Source organism: Crotalus tigris, unplaced genomic scaffold (assembly GCF_016545835.1).
Source record: "Crotalus tigris isolate CLP2741 ecotype Arizona unplaced genomic scaffold, ASM1654583v1 scf7180000017632.1879674, whole genome shotgun sequence".
Classification (NCBI taxonomy): domain Eukaryota; kingdom Metazoa; phylum Chordata; class Lepidosauria; order Squamata; family Viperidae; genus Crotalus; species Crotalus tigris.
This window is the reverse complement of record NW_024096526.1, coordinates 1,263,462-1,284,328: the sequence shown is the minus strand read 5'-3', so window position 1 is coordinate 1,284,328 and position 20,867 is coordinate 1,263,462. Positions and strand designations below refer to the sequence as shown.

The 20,867-nt window shown below is 38.3% G+C and overlaps 1 protein-coding gene across 1 annotated transcript in view; it reads right to left on the bottom strand.

Moving 5' to 3' along the window:
* The window catches only part of ZZEF1 (zinc finger ZZ-type and EF-hand domain containing 1), a 75,160-nt gene that overhangs the window by 53,255 nt on the left and 1,038 nt on the right, over nucleotides 1-20,867 (bottom strand). Inside the window, exons 2-10 of the mRNA XM_039334652.1 lie at nucleotides 15,818-15,962; nucleotides 14,550-14,744; nucleotides 12,609-12,780; nucleotides 10,568-10,767; nucleotides 4,862-5,072; nucleotides 3,164-3,280; nucleotides 2,872-3,050; nucleotides 1,611-1,709; nucleotides 118-209 (exon numbers count right to left, since the gene is read on the bottom strand). Coding sequence (XP_039190586.1) covers nucleotides 118-209; nucleotides 1,611-1,709; nucleotides 2,872-3,050; nucleotides 3,164-3,280; nucleotides 4,862-5,072; nucleotides 10,568-10,767; nucleotides 12,609-12,780; nucleotides 14,550-14,744; nucleotides 15,818-15,962 — 1,410 coding nt within the window. The remainder of the gene's footprint in view (nucleotides 1-117; nucleotides 210-1,610; nucleotides 1,710-2,871; nucleotides 3,051-3,163; nucleotides 3,281-4,861; nucleotides 5,073-10,567; nucleotides 10,768-12,608; nucleotides 12,781-14,549; nucleotides 14,745-15,817; nucleotides 15,963-20,867) is intronic.

Below are 20,867 nucleotides of genomic sequence, written 5' to 3'. Positions count from 1 at the left end.
CTAAAGCTTAAAGCTTACAAGAAGCTAAATGAGCAAAATTTTCTTACTTATAAAGACCATGCAATTAAAAGCAAAACAAAGAGATTCACAGAGAATATTTAAGAAGAGCATTCAGACCTTTATTCTGATTTGTGTGACCTGAAAGGCTGATTCTGTCCCAGTTGAGAGAATGATGCTGGCCTGTCTTTTTCCGGTCTCTGTCAGGAAGCCTTTGGATAAAAAATATGCAACAACTTATCTGGAATGTTCAGAACAAACTTTTCCACCTTGTTACATGTTTGGCTTGATGTGCAACTGGTGTGCACATTAATTAAAACTTAACTGTGTCTAAGAATTAAGTTTGTAATTTGAGTATGCTCTTGGAACTTGCTTTACTCCTGATGGCTCACTAGTGTATAAAATGCAAAGATGATTTTCACTTAATGACCACTCATTCAGTGACTATTCAAATTTACAACAGCACTGAACAAGTGGTACTTATGATCGGTCCTCAAAGTTCTGGGTGGATGTAGCAGCATCCTCATGGTTACGTGATCACAATCTGGATAGTCAATGACCGGCTCACATTTACAACATCATAAGTATATTGTGGTCATGTGAACACCATTTGTGACCTTCACTGCTTGCTTCCAACAAGCAAAATTAATGGGGAAACCAGTAGGAGGTTGCAAATGGCGACTATGTGATTCTGCAGGATTTGCTTAACAGCAGCAACCAGAAGTTGTGTAATTGCTGTCATTGAGCAGCACGATCATATGCAGTTGTGCTTTATGACTGCATCATTTAGTGATGGAAATTGCTGTTGTTAACAACAATTGCTGTTGTTAACCAAGGACTACTTGTATTTCAAGCCACTGTTACACATGCCCAGTTCTATTGCAATATGCTGAAGAGCATCTAAAAACTTGTTGTTCATAATAAGTATGAGAAAATGTCAAAAAAATGCCTATTTGGCACATTGCTCTTGTTTCCAGCCTCAATTCAAATTGCTGGCTCTTACCACCAGAATATTAAATAATTTATGATAAGTGAAAAAAAACTTTTTATGAGCCGAAGTGGCGCAGCAGTTAGGGTGCAGTACTGCAGGCCACTTTAGGTGATTGTGTTCAGCAGGTCAGTGGTTCAAATCTCACCGGCTCAAGGTTGACTCAGCCTTCCATCCTTCCGGGGTAGGTAAAATGAGGACCCCGATTGTTGGGGGCAATGTAAATATATATGTATGTATGTACGTGTATGTGTGTGTGTGTGTGTGTGTGTATATATATATATATATATATATATATATATATATATATATATATATATATATATATATACACATACACACACACACACACACACACACACACACACACACCGCTTAGAGAATGCTTGCACTTAAAGCGGTATATAAGTCTCATAAATAAATAAATACCATGATGGTGGTTGTCTTGTGAAGTCATACATGTCACACATTTATTTTGTTGTTGTTTTTTTCTGTTTATTGTGTTTTTAACATTCTAAATTACTGTTTTATTGTATATGGCTCTTTGATATCTCTGTCTGAGGCAGAAAAGCAAGATGAAAATGTTTTTACTGAGTTGAAAATGAGAATCAAAGGAAGCCCTTACCATCGCCTGTCCATGGTTCCACAAGCATATTTTCAGGTCCTGATTTGTCTTCCTTCCCTTTGACATCACAAGCTTGCAGAGTTAGCTGCAGGGCTGTTCCTGGAAAAGCAGAGAAGTTTTATGAAGAGACACAGGGTGCCCAATTGAGTCTAACTGAACAGAGTGGGATAAGAATGACTCAGAACAACCTGTACTCTTTCAGCTTAAGCTCACAAGGATGACTCCAGGTTCAACATTTACCAGCGGAAGTATGTGGTTGGAAGAAAAACTTAAATTTATTCTTCCCAATGTATGTCCAACAACACAAGTGCAGCCTTATACTGACTATTCAAGAAACACTTATACAGGTACAGTCCTAGACTTATGCCCGCAATTGAGCCCAAAATTTCCATTGCTAAGCAAGACAGATGTTAAGTGAATTTTGCCCCATTTTGTGACCTTTCTTGCCACAGTTAAATGAATTAATGAACTTATTAAATTAATACAGCTGTTAAGTGAATCTGGTTTCCCCATTGACTTTGTTTGTCAGAAGGTTGCCAAAGGTGATATGACCCTGGGACACTGCAACCATCGTAAGTACCTGTCAGTTGCCAAACGGCCAAATTTTGATCACATGACCATAAGGATGCTGCACATTTACAGTTGTAAATGTGAAAACAGTCGTAAGTCACTTTTTTCAATACAATTTAATTGTGACCGGTCACTAAACGAACCATAGAGAGTCGAGGAGTAAGGTGTTAAACTGAGTAAAACAAAGGGAGGTAAATAACTGGGTTTTTTCCCCCACAACTGATGCAGTGGGGCTTGAGAAAAGAGTGGTAAAGTGGTTACAGCTTCTGAGAGGCAAACCTCTTTCATTCTCTCCTTAAACCTCTCAACACGAGAGGGGGGACCCAACAAAATAATGCTCATGATATTTAGCACAAAAAAGGTCTTCATGGTTGTAGGAAATGGGAGTATTAAAGATGGGAATGGAAATGACCTGACTTTCAGAGGCCTCCCACCTTTAATTTGCTCCGAAATATTGCACCATACAGTATAAAATGGGCCACCTTGCCACTGGATCTCATCAGTTTGATTTCAGAGATGTGTGTGATGCTGGAAAACATCAGGTGGCCTATAGGTTGCCTCCCTGTGCTGTAGTTTGTGGATTGTGGAAGGCTAGCAGAGAAACAAAATAAACTCCTGGTGGCAACAGTACCAAGGTCTGACCCAGAGAGGACTGAACATCTCCAAGCACAAAGTTTCCAGCAATGGTTACCATATTTGTAGAGCAGGTTTTGCCTGACTGTAGCCATGGATGTAATTAGAGAAGCAGCCTTATAAGCAGTTTCCAAGTGGCCAGCAATAGTGCAAAGTGAATTCAATACTTTCGTCAGGCTCCCTCTAGCCAGAGAAAATGCCAGCAGCGTAAGTTCTACTTCTGGAGAGGCACAGTAACTGGAACAGAAAAAGAAAGATTAAATTTTTAAAACTTGCAATTTATTCTAATTTGTCATCCTCCTCCTCCTCCTCCTCCTCCTCTTTATATTCTAGCTTAATCCTTACCATACCTGGTAATTCCCAGGAGAAAATTGTCCACTTCTTCCAACACATTGGAAGATAAGAAACTTGAAATGTCTGTGGAGCCTGGAGACAGAGAGAGAGGCGGCATATGCTGCAATGCCTTCCTAGAGGACAAGAGAAAGAAAAGGCAGTCCATCAGAAATTGCCTCAAGCCCATCACAAGAAGATGGTCATACTAGGTAATATTTGCCCAAGAGTCTGGCAACAAAAGAACAAGGGACTTAATTACATTTGCCTTTACTTTGCGTTTCAGCAACCTTTGCTTGTATTTAGCCCAGTGGTTCTCAACCTTTTTAATGCCGCAACCCCCAACCAGTCGTAAGTCGAGGAACTGGTGCAGCACCGTTTGCAGAATGGGAGTTTTGGCGGGATCAACAGGGCAGAGACAGCCTGGACAACTCCTATTGGCTTTTGAAAGCCAATAGAATTAGACTCTATTCAAGAGAGTCTATTCTATTGCCTTTCAAAAGCCAATAGAATAAAAGGGAGTAGCACAGCTAAGGAAAAGGGGGGAAAAATTGCGGACTGCGTTGTTTGGCGACCCCCATGAAATGGTCATTCGACCCCAAATGGGGTCCCGACCCACAGGTTGAGAACCACTGATTTAGCCGCTCCGGTTCCTGAATAAAGCAATTTGTTAATTAATACTCTGATACCTACCCTCGATTATGAGCGCTTATTCTACAGACAATTCAAGGAAATTAATTTGTATGAGAAACAAAACATCCTGGCTTACAATCAAATTGGTTTAATCCATGTCATCCAGTCCGATAATACACTTCTTAGCGTTTCCCTGAAGATGCACTTAAAAACTGGCTTATCATCAACATGATTATCTATAAAGTAGCATGTACAGTATATTAACCTTGAATCTTTTGGCCACTTGGCTAGCAGTTAATATCTTTAGGTTTCCTGCAGGTTTTCCCTCCTTCCTTCATGGAGGGAGTGAAGAAATTATTTAGTGACTGAGTTAATTACATAACTTTATACAATGTTATAACTTTAGTTTTTAAACTGTAAAAAAGTTTTAACTTTTTATTATGATGCATAAAATCATCAAAGTATTTCAAAATCACTTACTTAAAAAAATCATCAATCTAAATGGAGATTTAATAATTGCATTGCTTCTAAGACAGACAAACCAACAAAGGATAATGCATCTGATTTTCCTATCCTTTTTTTTGTACAAGAGCAGTTAGATACTGCCTGCTTCATTTTGAAGAGTTATACTATATTAATAAAGTGCAGAATGTAGTGATAAAATGTATAGGCTGTACGACTGTGGGCAGCAGCAATAAAGGAACTTGTTTCAAATCAACAAAGTTTAGGATTGAAAATCAATTTTTTGCATTCCTGGATTAAAGGTATTTACACGCTGTCATTCAAAGTTCCAAACATAAGCTGCAGAGCAACCTTTTTCACCTGAAAGCCCTCTAGATGGGTGAACCAATTCCCAGATTTTCCTCAGCCAGCATGATTACTGCTGAGAGTTAAAGCCTAGAATGTGCCAAAGTTGGGGAAGGCTGACCTATAGTAAAATCCCTAGGTTAAATGTAAATATTGTTTATTGTTGATGAATATTGTTCTTTAATGCTATAAAAGAATATACAAGGAAGTATGTTCACAGTACGAAACAGAGAAGTGGTTTAAGAAGAGTTAATGCACTGAAAGAGGAGAGAACTTACTGGGTATTTTGCAGAATAGCATGAACAATCGCAGGGTTGGTTTCCATGGATGCTGTGACCAGAGAGGTCAAAAGTGACCAGTACCAGATTGCTGAAGCGTCACATACAGAGACACAGTCTTTTTTCACTCTTTGGTACCCAATAGCCCTGAGACCGTGAATTCTTGTGTCACATCCATCACTAAGGCAACGCTTGATGTTAATCTGTACATCTGTCAAGAATATCAAACAAGGGTAATTTCTTCCAGTCAAGGGCCAAACTGAAAATTTCAGAAGTCAGTCAATTCTTGATACACCATTTAAGAACAGTTCTGAAGGCACATAGCTAGAGGGTTGAATTAATCTTTAAACACAATTGCATCCAGGTATACATTATGGGAAATATAGATACATCTCAATTATTTCAGGGAATACTAATATGTCTTCCTAGTCAGCAAATCTAACAAAGGGTAGCCTCGTGGCTTCTAAGATCCAGAAGCATTTGTTCCATGATATCTTTTGAGACCACTTTCTGAAGATCCTATGTAAGACAGTTTGTATGGGGAATGATGAAAGGTGAGAGAGTGTTTTTGAAGCAATGGAAAGAATTTGTAATTTAGAGAAAGTAAATGTCTAGCCATTTTCATAATCAGGTTACAATGGGAAAACTACACACCTTTGTTGTTGTGGTTGCAGTAATAGTACGGTATTTTTTTTCCCAGAAGTCATTCTAAATATTCATTTCTAATCATTTCTCATGCCAAGAGTAATGAATAGATACTTCATAGGAAGTATCAGAGAAATAAATAACCTCTTGCCAGCTCAAAAAGATATCAATTGAAAACTGTATTAGACTCTTTCAGAATGACCTAGAAATGACTAGACTATAAATCTTTTAACAGTGGGAAAGCAAGCAAGTTAAATGCAAGCAAATGCTGCAACATCACCTCCAGCAGGCTACATCTGTATCTGTACATGTGCTGAACACATACACTCAATATCCCCCTGTGAATTTATATGGGAAAAGATATGGATGATCTAAGAGCAAAAAAAGCAAAGGAAACCTACTTAGTTCCCATGTTGGTCAAATACAGTTTTAATTGGCCAGCAATACTCCTGTGACAATGTCAGTTCTGGTTTTAGGGCTTTGGAGAATTGCAAAATGGCATTCTATAACCTAACTGGATCGACCCCTAGGCGCCTCAATTATGGGGTGCCTCAGGGCTCGGTCCTGTCCCCCCTCCTTTTTAACATCTACATGAAACCGCTGGGTGAGATCATTCGGAGACGCGGGGTGAGGTATCATCAGTATGCAGATGATACCCAATTGTATATCTCCACCCCGTGTCCTTTCAGTGAAGCAGTCGACGTGATGTGCCAGTGCCTGGAAGATGTGAGGGTCTGGATGGGGGTGAACAGGCTTAGACTCAACCCTGACAAGACCGAGTGGCTCTGGTCTTGCTCCCCAAGGGTTATCCTGATCATTAGTCCTGGGGGGGGGGGGTAAATTTACCTCCCTCAGTGCAGGCACGCAACTTGGGTGTCCTCCTGGACTCACAGCTAAATTTGGAACAACATCTATCGGCTGTGGCCAGGGGGACCTTTGCCCAGGTTTGTCTGGTGCACCAGTTGCGGCCTTATTTGGACCGGGAGGCTCTACTCACGGTCACTCATGCCCTTGTCACCTCAAGACTGGATTACTGTAATGCGCTCTACATGGGGCTACCCTTGAAGAGCGTTCGGAGGCTGCAGTTGGTTCAGAATGTAGCCGCGAGAGTGATTGTGGGTGCACCAAGGTACACCCACGTGTCACCTATCCTCCGCGAGCTGCACTGGCTTCCTGTGGGTCTCCGAACGCAATTCAAGGTGTTGGTTATCACCTTTAAAGCCCTTCATGGCTTAGGACCAGGTTACTTACAGGACCGCATACTGCCGCATAGTTCCCAAAGACCGGTGAGGTCCCAGATTGGGCCTCCTTCAGGTCCCGTCGGCCAGACAATGTCGGCTGGCGGGCCCTCGGGGAAGGGCCTTTTCTGTGGTGGCTCCGACCTGGTGGAATCAACTTCCCCCCGAGATTCGAACTACTCCCACCTTGCCGGCCTTTAAGAAAGCCATTAAAACTCTCCTGTTCCGGCAGGCCTGGGGTTGATGTCCCGGGGGGGGGGGGCGGGATACGATTGGGACATGCTGTATGAATGCACTTATTTTACTGTTTTATTGTTATATTTAATGTTTTAATTTTGTACGCCGCCCTGAGTCCCTAGGGATTGGGCGGCATATAAATTTTATAAATAAATAAATAATATAAATTCAATCATGTGGCATATCCTTCTGAATAAGTCTTTTGAAATAAAAAGCACAACACCCAACAATTTCAACAAATGGATGCCCCAGCACCATGAGATCAACTCCTATGATACCATAACTTAGTAAGAACTAAGTTCTGTGCCATTTGAGGCTGATTTGTCTCATGTTTGCAAGTTCAATTCTAAAAAAGAGAGGGGAAAAACCAGAACAACTAATTTACCACCTCTGACTTATTAGAGGATTATTTATTTCTCCATGATTGTAAGGTTGGAGTTCAGAACTCATTGCAAAAATTAAGAATTCCTACATCTAAGTAATCAATCAAATTTACAAGGAATTATGACAGTATACTATACCAACAGCAAAACAGCAGATGGATATAGACTATCTGCTAAAGTAGTTACTTGGAGGAAAATAAAACCAGAAATTACAAAGGGAAGTAGAATTCCATTTGGATCAGGATACGAGCCAACCTGCACTGTTTTTCTGATCCAATTACCTTTCCTCAAACTATTAATCACAGAGGAAAGTATGCACTCAGCAATAATGTAATGGGGTGGGGAGATAATAGTATAGTTTTTAAAAATGGTAGAAGGGAACATTATTCCCACAGTATCACTGTTTTATTATTCTGAATCAGAACTCCACTACAACTGTTTTAAAGTGAAAACATTCCTTAGACCACAGGTCGGCAACCTGCGGCTCCGGAGCCGCATGCGGCTCTTTGAGCCTTCCCCTGTGGCTCCCAGCCTCCTCTGCCTTTGCAGAGAGAGACAGAGACAGAGAGAGGCAATTGCGCTTCCCTGCTTTCTCTCTCTCTCTCTCTCTCTCTCTCTCTCTCTCTCTCTCTCTCTCTCTCTCTCTCTCTCTGTGTGTGTGTGTGTGTGTTGTGTGTGTGTGTATGTGTAAAAGAGAGTGCACTCACAGTGTTCTCCGAGGAGCTGAAAAGCTTTCTGGGCAGAGCTCCTCCCTTTGCTGCGTCTCTGAAGGAAGCAGGAAGGGCAGGAGAGAGCTAGCTAGCCCAGCTAGGCTGACTCAGGAATTCTGGGAGTTGAAGTCCATGAGTCATAAAAGAGACGAGGTTGCCTCCCCGGAGGTTGTTGGACAACAGTTGAAGCTTGCCAGGTGAGCAGCAGATAGGAGGGGGGGGAGAAAGAGAAGAGAGAGAGGGAGAGAGAGAGAGTGGGGGAAGAGGAGTGGCAGACCAAGGGCAGATAGAGAGGGAGGGAGAGAGAGACCCTTTTGACATCTAAAATGAAGATAACACTGCATATATCCTTTTTTTACCTTTGTGTGTATGTAATTTTATTCTCTTAAAGCATTCTCTTGGTGATCATTGTTTTAATAGTATGGATATTCCCAAGAGTCATATTTTTACTTTTATTTTTAATGTGTGTGTGTGTGTGTGTGTGTGTGTGTGTGTGCACACACACACACACACACACACACATACACACACCTATAATAAAGGTAAAAAAGGATATATGCAGTGTTATCTTCATTTTAGATATCAAAAGGGTTTTGCGGCTCCCAGTGTTTTGTTTTTGGTGGGAAACGGGTCCAAGTGGCTCTTTGAGTGTTTTGGGTTGCCTACCCCTGCCTTAGACAAACCAAAGAAATAACCCACATAATGTAATTTTTTCATCTACTCCAATGGGGCTCCTTTTGTCTCTGTTCTTATAGACCAATTCTTAAAATTGCTGATTTACCTGGCCTAGGCAACAATTTCTTCATTTTTTAAAAAAGGATTTTGTTTTGATTGTCACTGCCAGCATATATATTTAAAGGTTAGTTATAATTATGATACATGACTGTTGCCCAAAGAAAAAATCTAGTGATTCTTAAAATGTCGCAGGCATATTCACACAATCAAGAATTGAGACAAATAATTGAGATCTGCAATCAAGTGCCCCAATGCATCTCTAGATCTAAAAAGTGACCCTGTATAGAGCCGGTTGCCCTTGAAAACCTAAAAGTTCAGAGTTCAAAGAAGGGAGACGAGAGGAAACCCAAACTTATTTAAGTGTGGGAAATTTTCTTCCTTACAACAAACTGGTACATCAACATTCTGTACATACTGGAAAGTTCCAACAATTTTTGAGCTTTTTCTTATTTTATAGACCTGTGCACAACATGTATGCACATGGAGTCCTGGGTATAACCTTATTTGGGTATAAAACCCAGAGTAGCTCTCATGATGGTGCTCCAACAATCTATGCCCTGCCTCCACCAACATCTTATTTTTAGATGATCCTACTCCATTTCTACACAAATAAGCAGCCAAAGATTCAAGGCTGCTGTTTGCATAGATAATGATGCTTACAATGGACCAAACCACAATCTCAGGACAAAATTCTGAGAAATAATTTCACTTGTGCGAGTATTTTTGTAAGCTTATAGGTGCTATAAATGGATGAAAAAAACCAGAATTTAAAAAGCAGAAGGTTCTGCTAGGAGGACACATATTTGTAATTAAATTATCTGACGGAAGAGATGGTGAACATATTGTCACCTCTCAAGATGAACCCCTTTTGTATCTATCTTGTGATAGCTCCTACTTGTGAGAAGCTCCTTCCCCTTTTCTCTCAGGCTCTTCAGAAAAGAAACTTTCTATTTTAAAGACTTTTTTTCAGAAAGCAATACTGGAACCTCACAACTAGTTCCTGAAAAAAAGGGGGGGAGGGGAGATTTTGAGGACAGTCTCTTTTTCGTTCTAAAAAGCCAACAGGCGATGGTGGTTGCAATTTCTTTAAAAGCCCAATTTGCAGAAAGACTCACTACCACTAACTTCCTTCTCAACAAACAGGAAGAAAGATGGTTTTGCTCTATCAATACCTTTACCAAAGTATGTGTTGGACCTCACCGCTGTTGCCTGCAAAACTCCAATGGGAAGAGAGAAAACTCACCCACTGCTCCCTACCTTCTACAAAGAAAAGGAATGGCAGATTGGCACAGCAGATGCTTCTGAAAAGGCTAACCTTATAGGGATAGAACCACCTCTTTTCTCCATGGAAAAGCTTCCACACCTCAGATTCCACATTTGCAGAGAGCTGCAGCAGCCTTGCTGCTTCTATCTCCTGTAACCTCTTAACAAAAGAGAAAGAAACATGTTCTTTCTCATAGAGAAAGCCAGAGTGAAGAAAAGAGTGATCTTTCTCATTCAGCTTTAGTAAATAGCAGCAAATGGGCTGCTTGCACCTTCTTTACGGAGTTCCCTACTTATTCCTATTCAGGGATGGGAAGCGTCAGCCGCAACACAAATAATGTGTTTGCAATTGTATTTGTATAGTTTGGTGGAAAAGGCAACATTTTAAAACCTTGTTTGCAAAGTTCTCCCTTTAGCTTCCAAGTCATTCAGTAACTTACTTAATTTTTTAAAAAAAACAAAGCAAAAAAGCCAACTGTATTGTTATTGACTCACACATCTGACTAATGTTAGCGTTTTCCAACAATGTCACGTATCCAGTAACATTGCTGGGAATGTGAACATCTCGGACCTCCTGGAGATTGTTGGGAGTCCTTCCAACTGCTACTGTAATTTGCTGGGGCATGTAACTCTGGTCATTTGCTGCAACAGCAATGGAGAGGTGCCTCAGAATGACATCTGGTTTCATCTTTAAACTGCAAGGCAGAAAGAAAGAGTTTATTTATCAACTTTGCATCCCACTGCAAGCATAGGAGCTTCGGTGGCTCACAAAATAAGAATATATGAAGTGAAATATAAAAACACAAACACAGGACAATTAAGATGTGATGATATTGGGTATGTCTAGTTTAATGAAGAGAAGGACAAGGGGGGACATGATAGCAGTGTTCCAATATCTCAGGGGCTGCCACAAAGAAGAGGGAGTCAAGCTATTTTCCAAAGTGCCTGAAGGCAGGACAAGAAGCAACGGATGGAACCTAATCAAGGAGAGAAGCAACCTAGAACTAAGGAGAAACTTCCTGACAGTTAGAACAATTAACCAGTGGAACAACCTGCCTCCAGAAGCGGTGAATGCTCCAACACTGGAACTTTTTAAGAAGAAACTGGACAGCCATTTGTTTGAAATGGTATAGGGTTATCTGCCTGAACAGGGGGTTGGACTTGATGACCTCCAAAGTCCCTTCAGCTTTCTTTCTTTCTTTCTTTCTTTCTTTCTTTCTTTCTTTCTTTCTTTCTTTCTTTCTTTCTTTATTTATTTATTTATTTATTTATTTATTTATTTATTTATTATGTTATGGAAACTTTTAATACAAACATTATTCATAAAAACATGAAAAAACAAAAAGGAATATCTTCAATGCTCACATTTCTCAATAAACAACACAAAGATATGTTCAACTGTAGTCTACTTGACAATAAATAGCGTAAAACAGTAAGCATGACTATATCAATTGATAGGCTTATGTTTCATGAGAAAGGTAAAATAATGTTTCCGTTTCACAGAAACTTGAGAAAACAAAAGACTGCAACATTTAGGCTTGCATTCCTATTTATACTGCTACAGATATAGATATGTAGATATAGACTGATTATCCTGGGTAGTTTTATCTTGATTACTGTGTTTTTGTTTTTTATATTATGATGTTTTTACCTGTTTTAATTTCTTGTCAGTTGCCCAAAGTCATATATTTGAGATGGGCTGCCATATAAATGGAAGGAATAAATACATACTTAACAAAAAATAAAATTCCATTTACTTAAAACAGGTTATTAGAGATGTACAGAATTCCATTGTAGACTGATAAAAGTTACATGTTTAAGGAATCTTTTAAAGATTCCAAATGTGTGTTAGTGTTATCCAGCCATTAACTTTGGACTTTTAATACACTGCTTTTATCCAGGCATTTTTCCCGCTTTTATTTTAAAATATTATAATTTTTAATCTGCTATTAAATTATTTGTAATAAATACCATGTATATTATATGTGTGCATATAATATACACTATACATAAATTCCAGCTAAAAATGCTATTTTCTCTGAAACAAGAGGGCATGATTCTGAAGACTTGAAAAGAGAAAAGATTTTCCCATTAGGATAAGGTTTCTCTTATGCAATTTAACATATAATGTAACCTTTATCGTTTAAACGTTTATTATTTAACATATTGTAATATTTAACATATCAAGCAATCAATTAATAGAGCTGAAAGATAATCATAGTATGCTATTTCAGATCCATCAATTGGTATGCTTTTTGGGTTTTTTTTGGCCAGATAACGTGAATGCCCTTACAAGTCAGATTTCTATCTGGTCAAGAGTTCATATGGTTTAAGTATATGCCAGCATTAGGCTCAGGCCAGGCCCAATCTATGAGTATTATACATACTTGGCTAGTTAAATGAACACAATCCAGTTGTATCACCCATTACACCTGGGAGTCTTTTATTAACAAAATTATAGATCAATTTTCATTAAAGTCAGATTTTATTCTAGCCATCTTAGGCAGTTAATTAATATTTAGCAAGAAGGTCTCACCGTATCCAGTGTGATCGAGCACTCCCATCTGATTGCCAGAAGGAGGAAGTTTCTCCGTTTGTCATTTTGTCTATATCGGCTGAATTAGAGGAGGTTTCTATATGGGTATAGCACTTAGAAACTGATTTGAGTTTGTCCAATTCCTGATTTCCATTTAAATCACTAGGGCTTTCTGCAAAATGATCAGATACAGGGACAAACAGGAGAATCAGAAGCACTCATTATCAACAAATGTCATTATCAATTTGCATACTGTTTTGCTTTTATCTGTTAACTTCCCAGAGACATGAACTTGAGATGGACGATTAGATTGACAGACAGACAGACAGACAATCTGTCCACCGTTCTCTGTGAATGTCTGCTCTTTCCCCTCATGGTGGCTACCCTCAAAATGTGGCACCACAAACTCAAAATTGTTTCAAGCTGTATTCTAAAGTGTTTCGCTAAAAACGTCTAAAAACTACGTTCTCACAAATCATAAAATGCACAACATCCCATAATGAATAGAACTGAAATTGGAAGAAAAGAATTTCACCCACTCCTCTATATGGTGATTACCGAGCCCACTACTTCTACATTAATTTTAAATATTTTTTTCTTGCTCGTGGTTTTTGACATCTGTAGGTGTCTTTATTCAATTTGATAAAAAAAGAGGGAAGCAGCTTCTTCCCCAGTTTTGCTGACTAATGTGCACTTGTTTAAACAAAACAAAAAATCCAAACGAAACTGTTGACTGATTTGCGCAAATCAAATTTACCACACTATTTATGGGCAGAGGAAATGTATGGAATCATTTTACTTCAGTTTTTCAGAGTGTGAGAAACATTCCTCAGTGGTTTCTCAGGAATGGGTCTCTGCTGCAATGAAACAGCAATTCATTTTTTTTTCTAAAGTTTTTCAAGGGAAGGAGCAAAGGACATCACCAGCTACGGTCGCGGAGGAGTTGCTTCTTTGTACCTTCCTTCATGCTTCAGCCCTAGCTTCATTCTAGGTCATTTTAAGTAGAGAAGAGAGATGGCCATCTCCAAAATGCTGCAGAACACTTAAGGAAAATTCTGCAAAATGGCCTTTTATTTAGAAGAGGAATGAGAAAGAAAGAAACACCAGAACACTAAGTGGGTTTGGCTCTGTTCCACTTAAAAGCATACAAATCCACTTGCCTAAATTAACAATTACACAATGCTGCAGCTTGCTTCCTGAGCTGCACAACCCTTTCAGGAAAAGAACAGCAGGGAAAAGTAATTCTATAAGCATGGCTGTAAATCAGGGATCCCCCAAATTCTTCAGCTCATCAACCTCTTCATGAATTTTGAGATGGTTTCTTGACTGCTCCCCCCAAATATTTATTATATGAAAACAATTTAATAAATATTACTTTAACTAATAATATTACAAATAATAATAATGGTATCCTCAACCACTTTTGGTCAACCCCCATTGATCCTTGGGGGTTGATACTGATCACTATGAGGAAATCCTGCTTTAAATCTTTGTCTTCATTAAGTATTAGGGGAATTGAAGAAAAACACATAGGCCAACGCACCACTAATTATCAAATCCAAATAAAAAAGTCAGATTATTATAAATCCTAACTGTCAGCCTGATACATCTTTGATTACAGGGAACTTTCTAACAAATTCCTTCCCTCATGTAAGCCTGCCTTTTTTGTAATATTAGCATTAGAAGCCCTATTTAGGATGCCAACATGAGATGAAGGGGGATGGGGGGTGGATTTTTTAAGTGGTGCATTTCAAATGTAGAAGAATCAATTGCAATTGAAATAGAAATAGATGGTAGTTTTTTGATGGTCAATTCAATATAGACTTCATTGGTACCAAATTTTGAAAACTATCTTGAAGCCCTAGCAACAGGAAAAACAGGATATAAATATTTTAAATAAGCAAGTCCAAAGTAAATCTATTAAAAATGAATTTTTAATACCCTTTTCTTTTAGGAGAAGTCGATCTAAAGAATCCTTTAGTACAGAAGAGCGCATAGTGCAAATATTGTTAAAGTATTCCAAGACTGGATATGGGATAACAGTGCTGGTGATACGATGCCGATGCAGGAATCTAAGAATCGTAGTAGTATGAAGACTAAGGCGCTCATTTGAGTCTGAAAATATATCTATAAAACCTGTAAGAGAAAGAAAAGATCCTTAGGGGAAAATATATAAAAGTTGGTGGGAAAATTCATTTTATTCTACCATTCAATACATTCTGGAAGTTTAATAAAACCTTGTCACAAATGAAAATTATAGGTGCTTTCAAACTGAGTGTTGGAGAATATCCCGAGAATACAAATCAACCAGATTTTCACTCAAAGCACAAATGGCCAGACTCAAATTACCCTACTTCAGACACATTATACAAAGACCTAACTCTCTGGTGAAAACTGTAATGTGGGGAAAGATAGAAGAAAAAAGGGTAACTAACAGTCAAACAGATGGACTCAGTTATAGTGTCTCTGACTGCATCAATGGAAGACCTGAGAAACCAGATTAGGGACAGATTATCAAAATCTATCTATGTAGTGTCTGAGTTGACAACAGTTTTATGGTACATAGTCAATCAATCAAATAGAGCTGGGAAAAGAGAGAAATGCTATTTCTGGTAAAACTCATGAAAATATTATTTTAAGCATAAATGCTATAAATGCATGGGTTAATTTTGGCTGCCTGGAATCTAGATATCATTGTTTAGCATAACTCATGTTGTGATTTAAAAGCTATCCGTGATTTCATTATGTATCCACATAAAAAGTAATCAATTGTTCCATTGTATTAATACTTTAAATTGACAACTAATGCTTTGTTTGTTTAATGTATCTTAGAATGACACATGGACACATTTTCATATAAGCTTAATTATAGGTATTTTCATAAAAATTTCCAGCTCTAAGTTGTAAGGTTCAGTTAGATAGCTTTAGAAAAAAAACCTGAAGATAAAATAAGGGCATTGAAAATATAATTTTGTTCCACTATTCTCTCTATTTAGAAATTTGGAACAGCTCCATGAACTTAATATTTTATTTCAGGCAGTAGACAAAGTATATATGCATATACACAACTTGAAACATCATGTTTCTTAAAAACTGTATCCATCTAAACCAGGACTCTCCAAGGTCTCAGTGAAAGGGTTTCTCAAGTGCATAAATCAAAGATCGCTTAAGTGAAGATGCCAGGAACATGTTCCTTCCTTTTTTCTTACCTGGAATAAGTGAACAACTTTGCATCTGCCGGATTACATGACTAAGCTCTCCTTGCAAATTTGCACCACTGGAGTTCTTGAGAACTTCCAGCATATTTTCCACATCCACTGTGCCATCGCCCTCAGGATCAAACTGAGCAAAAGCCTAGTGGGGAAAAAAAGTTAAAAAAGCCTCTCAGTACTTATCATTCCCATCAGCTGTTGGAAATCAACAAATTCTTGATTAGAATTTGGTCAGCATTAACAGCATCTTGCTCAAAGACCTTCCTGAGGTTCTAAAGAAATAACTCTCATATAATTATCTCTAATATAGTTATACAAATTTAAATTCCATAAAAGGCCTCTCACAGAAGAAATCAAGAATCGCAGTCATTACAAATAAATGACACCTGGTTGTCCTGGGGTAATATGCAAAGCAAAATACAACATATACAAACTTGAGTGACAGGCTTTCAGTAGGCCTGGCCTGAAGAAACAAATGCTCCAGGCAACTGTTCCCTATTTTTCATTTACCGCAGTCCAACCACAGAAAGGATAGATATTAATGGTGGTAAAGGCCTTCAGCTTTTCTGATCTTGGCAGGTAAGGTAACTGTAAACCACAATTTTAGATTACAGTAACCTTACTGGCTGCAAATATTTGATGACAAGAAACAAAGCATTCAAAGACCTTTCTCTGAAACCGGTTAAGTTGCCTTCCAAATATAATTCTGGTTCTCAACACAAGGGTCAACACTGCAAATGGATGCATACAGAATGCTGCTGCATCTGATCTTTACGAATATAATCTATATGAAATACTATATTAACTGATATCACAATAGTCTCCTAAGAAAATATTCTGCTACCTTTAATATAGCAGTTTCAGCTCAATCAAGTAAGCCCTGATTCTTTGAGAGGATCTCATTTTTATTTAAAATTCTATCATCAATACAGAAATACTGCTGAGAAGATTTGCTTTATCTAATGAAAGCAAACAATCTTGAATATTTATAGCCCGTCCATTCCTGCATTAGATGATATCCAGTGAATACAGAATGGTGGTCTCCAAATAAATGTGTTAAAAACTCGAGCTGTAAGAATTGCTAGTGAGAATGGTAAGCATAACGGCAATTATGGGAGTCTAAGTCCATCTAGAAAACATTAAGACTTGAAAAGCTTGGATTATTTCTGGTGAAGCTGTCACAATCCATAAAAATGACCATGAAGGAATACTGTGAGGAAACATAGGAGAAATCTACACTAACAATTACCTGGCTCTGGGCATATTAGCAATAGTGTAATAAAAATATTTATACAGAATACATTTGTTTCACCTGTATTCAGCACCTATCACACCTTAACCACACTTTTCTGAGATCAATGGTATGTAAACAGAGTGGACAGTAAACTTCTTATTCAGAGCTCTCTACGTTCAGTACAGGTAGATTTTATTTATACTTAATCAATTTTGATTTTGTCTGCTATAGTGCTACTTTGATTATTTCTATCTGCAGACATTATATGTCTTAATCAGTAGTGGGATTCAGCCGGTTCACAGAACCGGTAGCTAATTTTTTGTTGCCCAGGCCCAGAATGGACTTCCGGAAGCGGCATCCACACAGAGAACCAGTTGTTCACATATTTGAATCCCACCACTGGTCTTAATATGTCATGTATCATATATTATGAATTGCATTTGAATTTTCTAATGTTTAATTAACTAGCTGTCAGGTAATGTGTTATTTTTTTAAGATCATACTTTATTTCAATATATTCCATAGTGTAATTGGACTGTGATTGGATTTGCAGAAATGGACTCTAGAAATATAAGTAAACAAGACAATGTTGCCATTTGCTACAGCTTGAAGGCATGTAAATGAACTAGGATTCCTATCTGAGTAACTTGTTTTTTAACAGGGTGTGGTCCACTGAACCTTTGCCCAGAAGCAATAGTATACTTCTCTTGACATTATCTTTTATTAGATTATTTACTTTCCACACCCTTCCTGCAAAAGCAACAAAATATTTCGCAGATTCAATTTTACCTGTTTTAATCTAGCTTTCAGATACTTTTAGAATTTTTCTTGATTACACTTTTAATTTAAAATCAAAATGTGCTACAATCAGAATGTATACTACTCTGAAAGAAGAGTTAAGGAATGCCCTTCATCAAACCCCTCTATGCAGTAGGAAGGGATCCTTAGCATCCACTCCATCAATTGGCTCTAATTGGGAAAGGAGCTCTCCTAAATATCGACGCTCCAAACCAAAAGGAAATTTAATGACCAATAACTTAAGTTGCACTCAGAAAACACATGGTAACCAATGTAGCTCTCAGAACAGTAGTGTAACATTGCAGTGCCTAGACCAGTGATGGCAAACTTTTTAGAGACTGAGTGCCCAAACTGCAACCCAAAACCCACTTATGCATCGTCAGGTGGCCCATTGGCTGGATGTGGCCCATTGGGTAGGCATGGTTGCGGTGGTAACGGCAGACTGGGTGGAACTAAAAAGTTCAATCAATCAATTCCAACTTTGCAAGATCTTTTTTTTTCCCGCGAGAAGTTGAAATTGACTAATTGATTGAACCTTTTTTTTTGTACACAGCGGCGGCAGCAGCCTAAAGTGAAAGGGTTTTATAAAACACAACTGAAGGCATAGGACTAGGGCGATGGCGTGCATGCTCAGAGAGGGCTCTGAGTGCCGCCTCTGGCACCCGTGCCATAAGTTCACCATCACTAGCCTAGACTGCTCAATAAGTCTTACTGCTGATGCATTCAGGACCAGCTGAAGTTCCTGGGTGGTCTTTGAGGGCAGCTCCATTAAGAACAAATTATAGTAATCCAATCTACAACTCATGCATCAACTGAAGCTAACAAAACGCAAAATGAAACAGCTTCCATCTGCTTTTGCAGCAGGTATTGTGAATCCAAAAGAATCCTCAAGTAGTAAACCTGTGCCAACTAAGCATAACCCTAAGAATTATATTTGATATTATCCTTGATTAAGTAGGCTTCTGACTTAACATCCACTCCATTTTGCTTGGCTCTTTTTTCCTATCAAGGTTCTGACAGACTTTTTGGCCCAAGGTCAGATCCACCCACTCATATAGGAGTGTAATCAATGCAAAAAATGCCTCCAATTCCCAATCCTCACAGATGGCCCAATGAAACCTGTGGTTGACAGTATTTGTCACTGAGAGGTTCAGCAGGACAAGGACAATCATGATAGCTCACAACCATCAGGACAATCAGTGCAGTTTTTCTCCCTACTAGGGCCTGTTTCCCAGCTGTCAGTTATCACATATCCTCCAAAGCTTTAATTATTGCTCCAACATTTTCTCAACAATTTTCTCACTTCAAGTGCCACAGGCTCAAAATCCACTCAAGTAAATAAGTCATTTCTGCAATATTTTAAGATACTGTGGGGTCCTTGGTGCTCCCAGAGCTTGGTTGTTTTCTTGCAGATGTTTCATTACCCAACTAGATATAACATCACTGGAACTAGCAAGATACTGTTCATCAAGCTTCAAAGAGAAGTATGAGCAACCTTATCCCTGAAATGCTTAGTCAGGTAATTGCAGTTTCCCAGCAGGGACTTCTTCTGTAATTCCCTATATGGGCTTAGGAGACTCTGAATTTTGCAACGGACAAATATTCTGCACATAATAGTAATTTATTTATTGAATCATATTTATATGCTGCCCATCACACAGAAATGTAATCTTACTTTGTTGCCTTATTACATGAGGTAGGCTCAATTTTTTGTTCATATCTATTTCCAGCTGTATTCACACCTCACTTTCCCCAACATTGCTCCAAGCATCTCTTTACTTAATTTCCCAAAACTCATCAGAAAACCCAGTCACTCTGAAAGAAGCAGCCCTATGTAGTATACTTATCACCTTTATATTGATAGAGGCTATCAATACATTCAATAGAGTTGCCCTAGTTGTTGAAGAATTCCCCAAACCCATCTGAAAACCCTGTAGATTCATCAAGCACTTGAGACAGGTCATCTTAAATCAATGCTTTTTCCCTGTGGAGGTTAGCAGCCCCCATTAAACTCTTTGCCATGAGGAATGATCTGTCTGTGACAAAAACCTGTGCAAAAGTCTCCTGTTATCTCTTTATCTGTGATAAAGAGAATATATCAAGTGTGGCCAGCAGCTATTTGGTGTGAGTCATTGATCGCATAAACATTTTGTACTTTTTATATGCAACAATAAAATTGTTGGCTAAGAATCTAAAGAAGTTGCCACAAATATTGCACTAATGATGCAACAAGGAATATGGATCTACAATTAATAATGTAACAAAGATGTGTGGGACAAAGAAATGCAGCAAACTATTGCAGGCTTTAGAGATAAATCACAACAAATAGAATAAGTACGTAGATGAAATTTGCACAGAAAGTTTATTAAACATGAGAAAATGGATAAAGTTTAAGAAAAATTAACAGACATGGGAAATATATGGTCTGTGAATGAATGCTTGCCATTTAAGAACATGCTTCTAACCATTTTGTTACACTGAAGAGTTGGTCAGAAAAAAAATGAAAAGTTGAATACAGTAGGATTAAAGAACAAAAGGTAATTTATGAAGCAGTGTACAGACATAGTGGAAACAATGATAAGTAAGAAAATGTATTAAAAACTTTCGTTAGTTTTTACTTACCTTTTTCACTTATCTCTTGCCATCATTATTCAATCTAAATTTATTGCCAGCCAACTCCAGTGGATTCTACTTTATTTTGTTTACTATTTTTTTCTGCATAACACTGATGCCCCAGAAGGAAACATTAGGATTAGTACTCTGTATTTATCTAGAAATAAACATGCTGAAAGGGCTCCATTAAAATCATACTGACAATTGGTCCTCATTTCGCTATGACTAAATTGTACATGATTTAAAATGTTTCTAGACATTCCATGTCTCATTATTTCAAATGTATTCCCTAATGGCACCCTTGGTGAAAGCTGCGTATGCCTGCAGCCTGCTAATTGGTTCAGGAGAAAGCCCAAGATGAAATTCCAATAATACATTTAGTACTAAATGTAACCCAGAGTT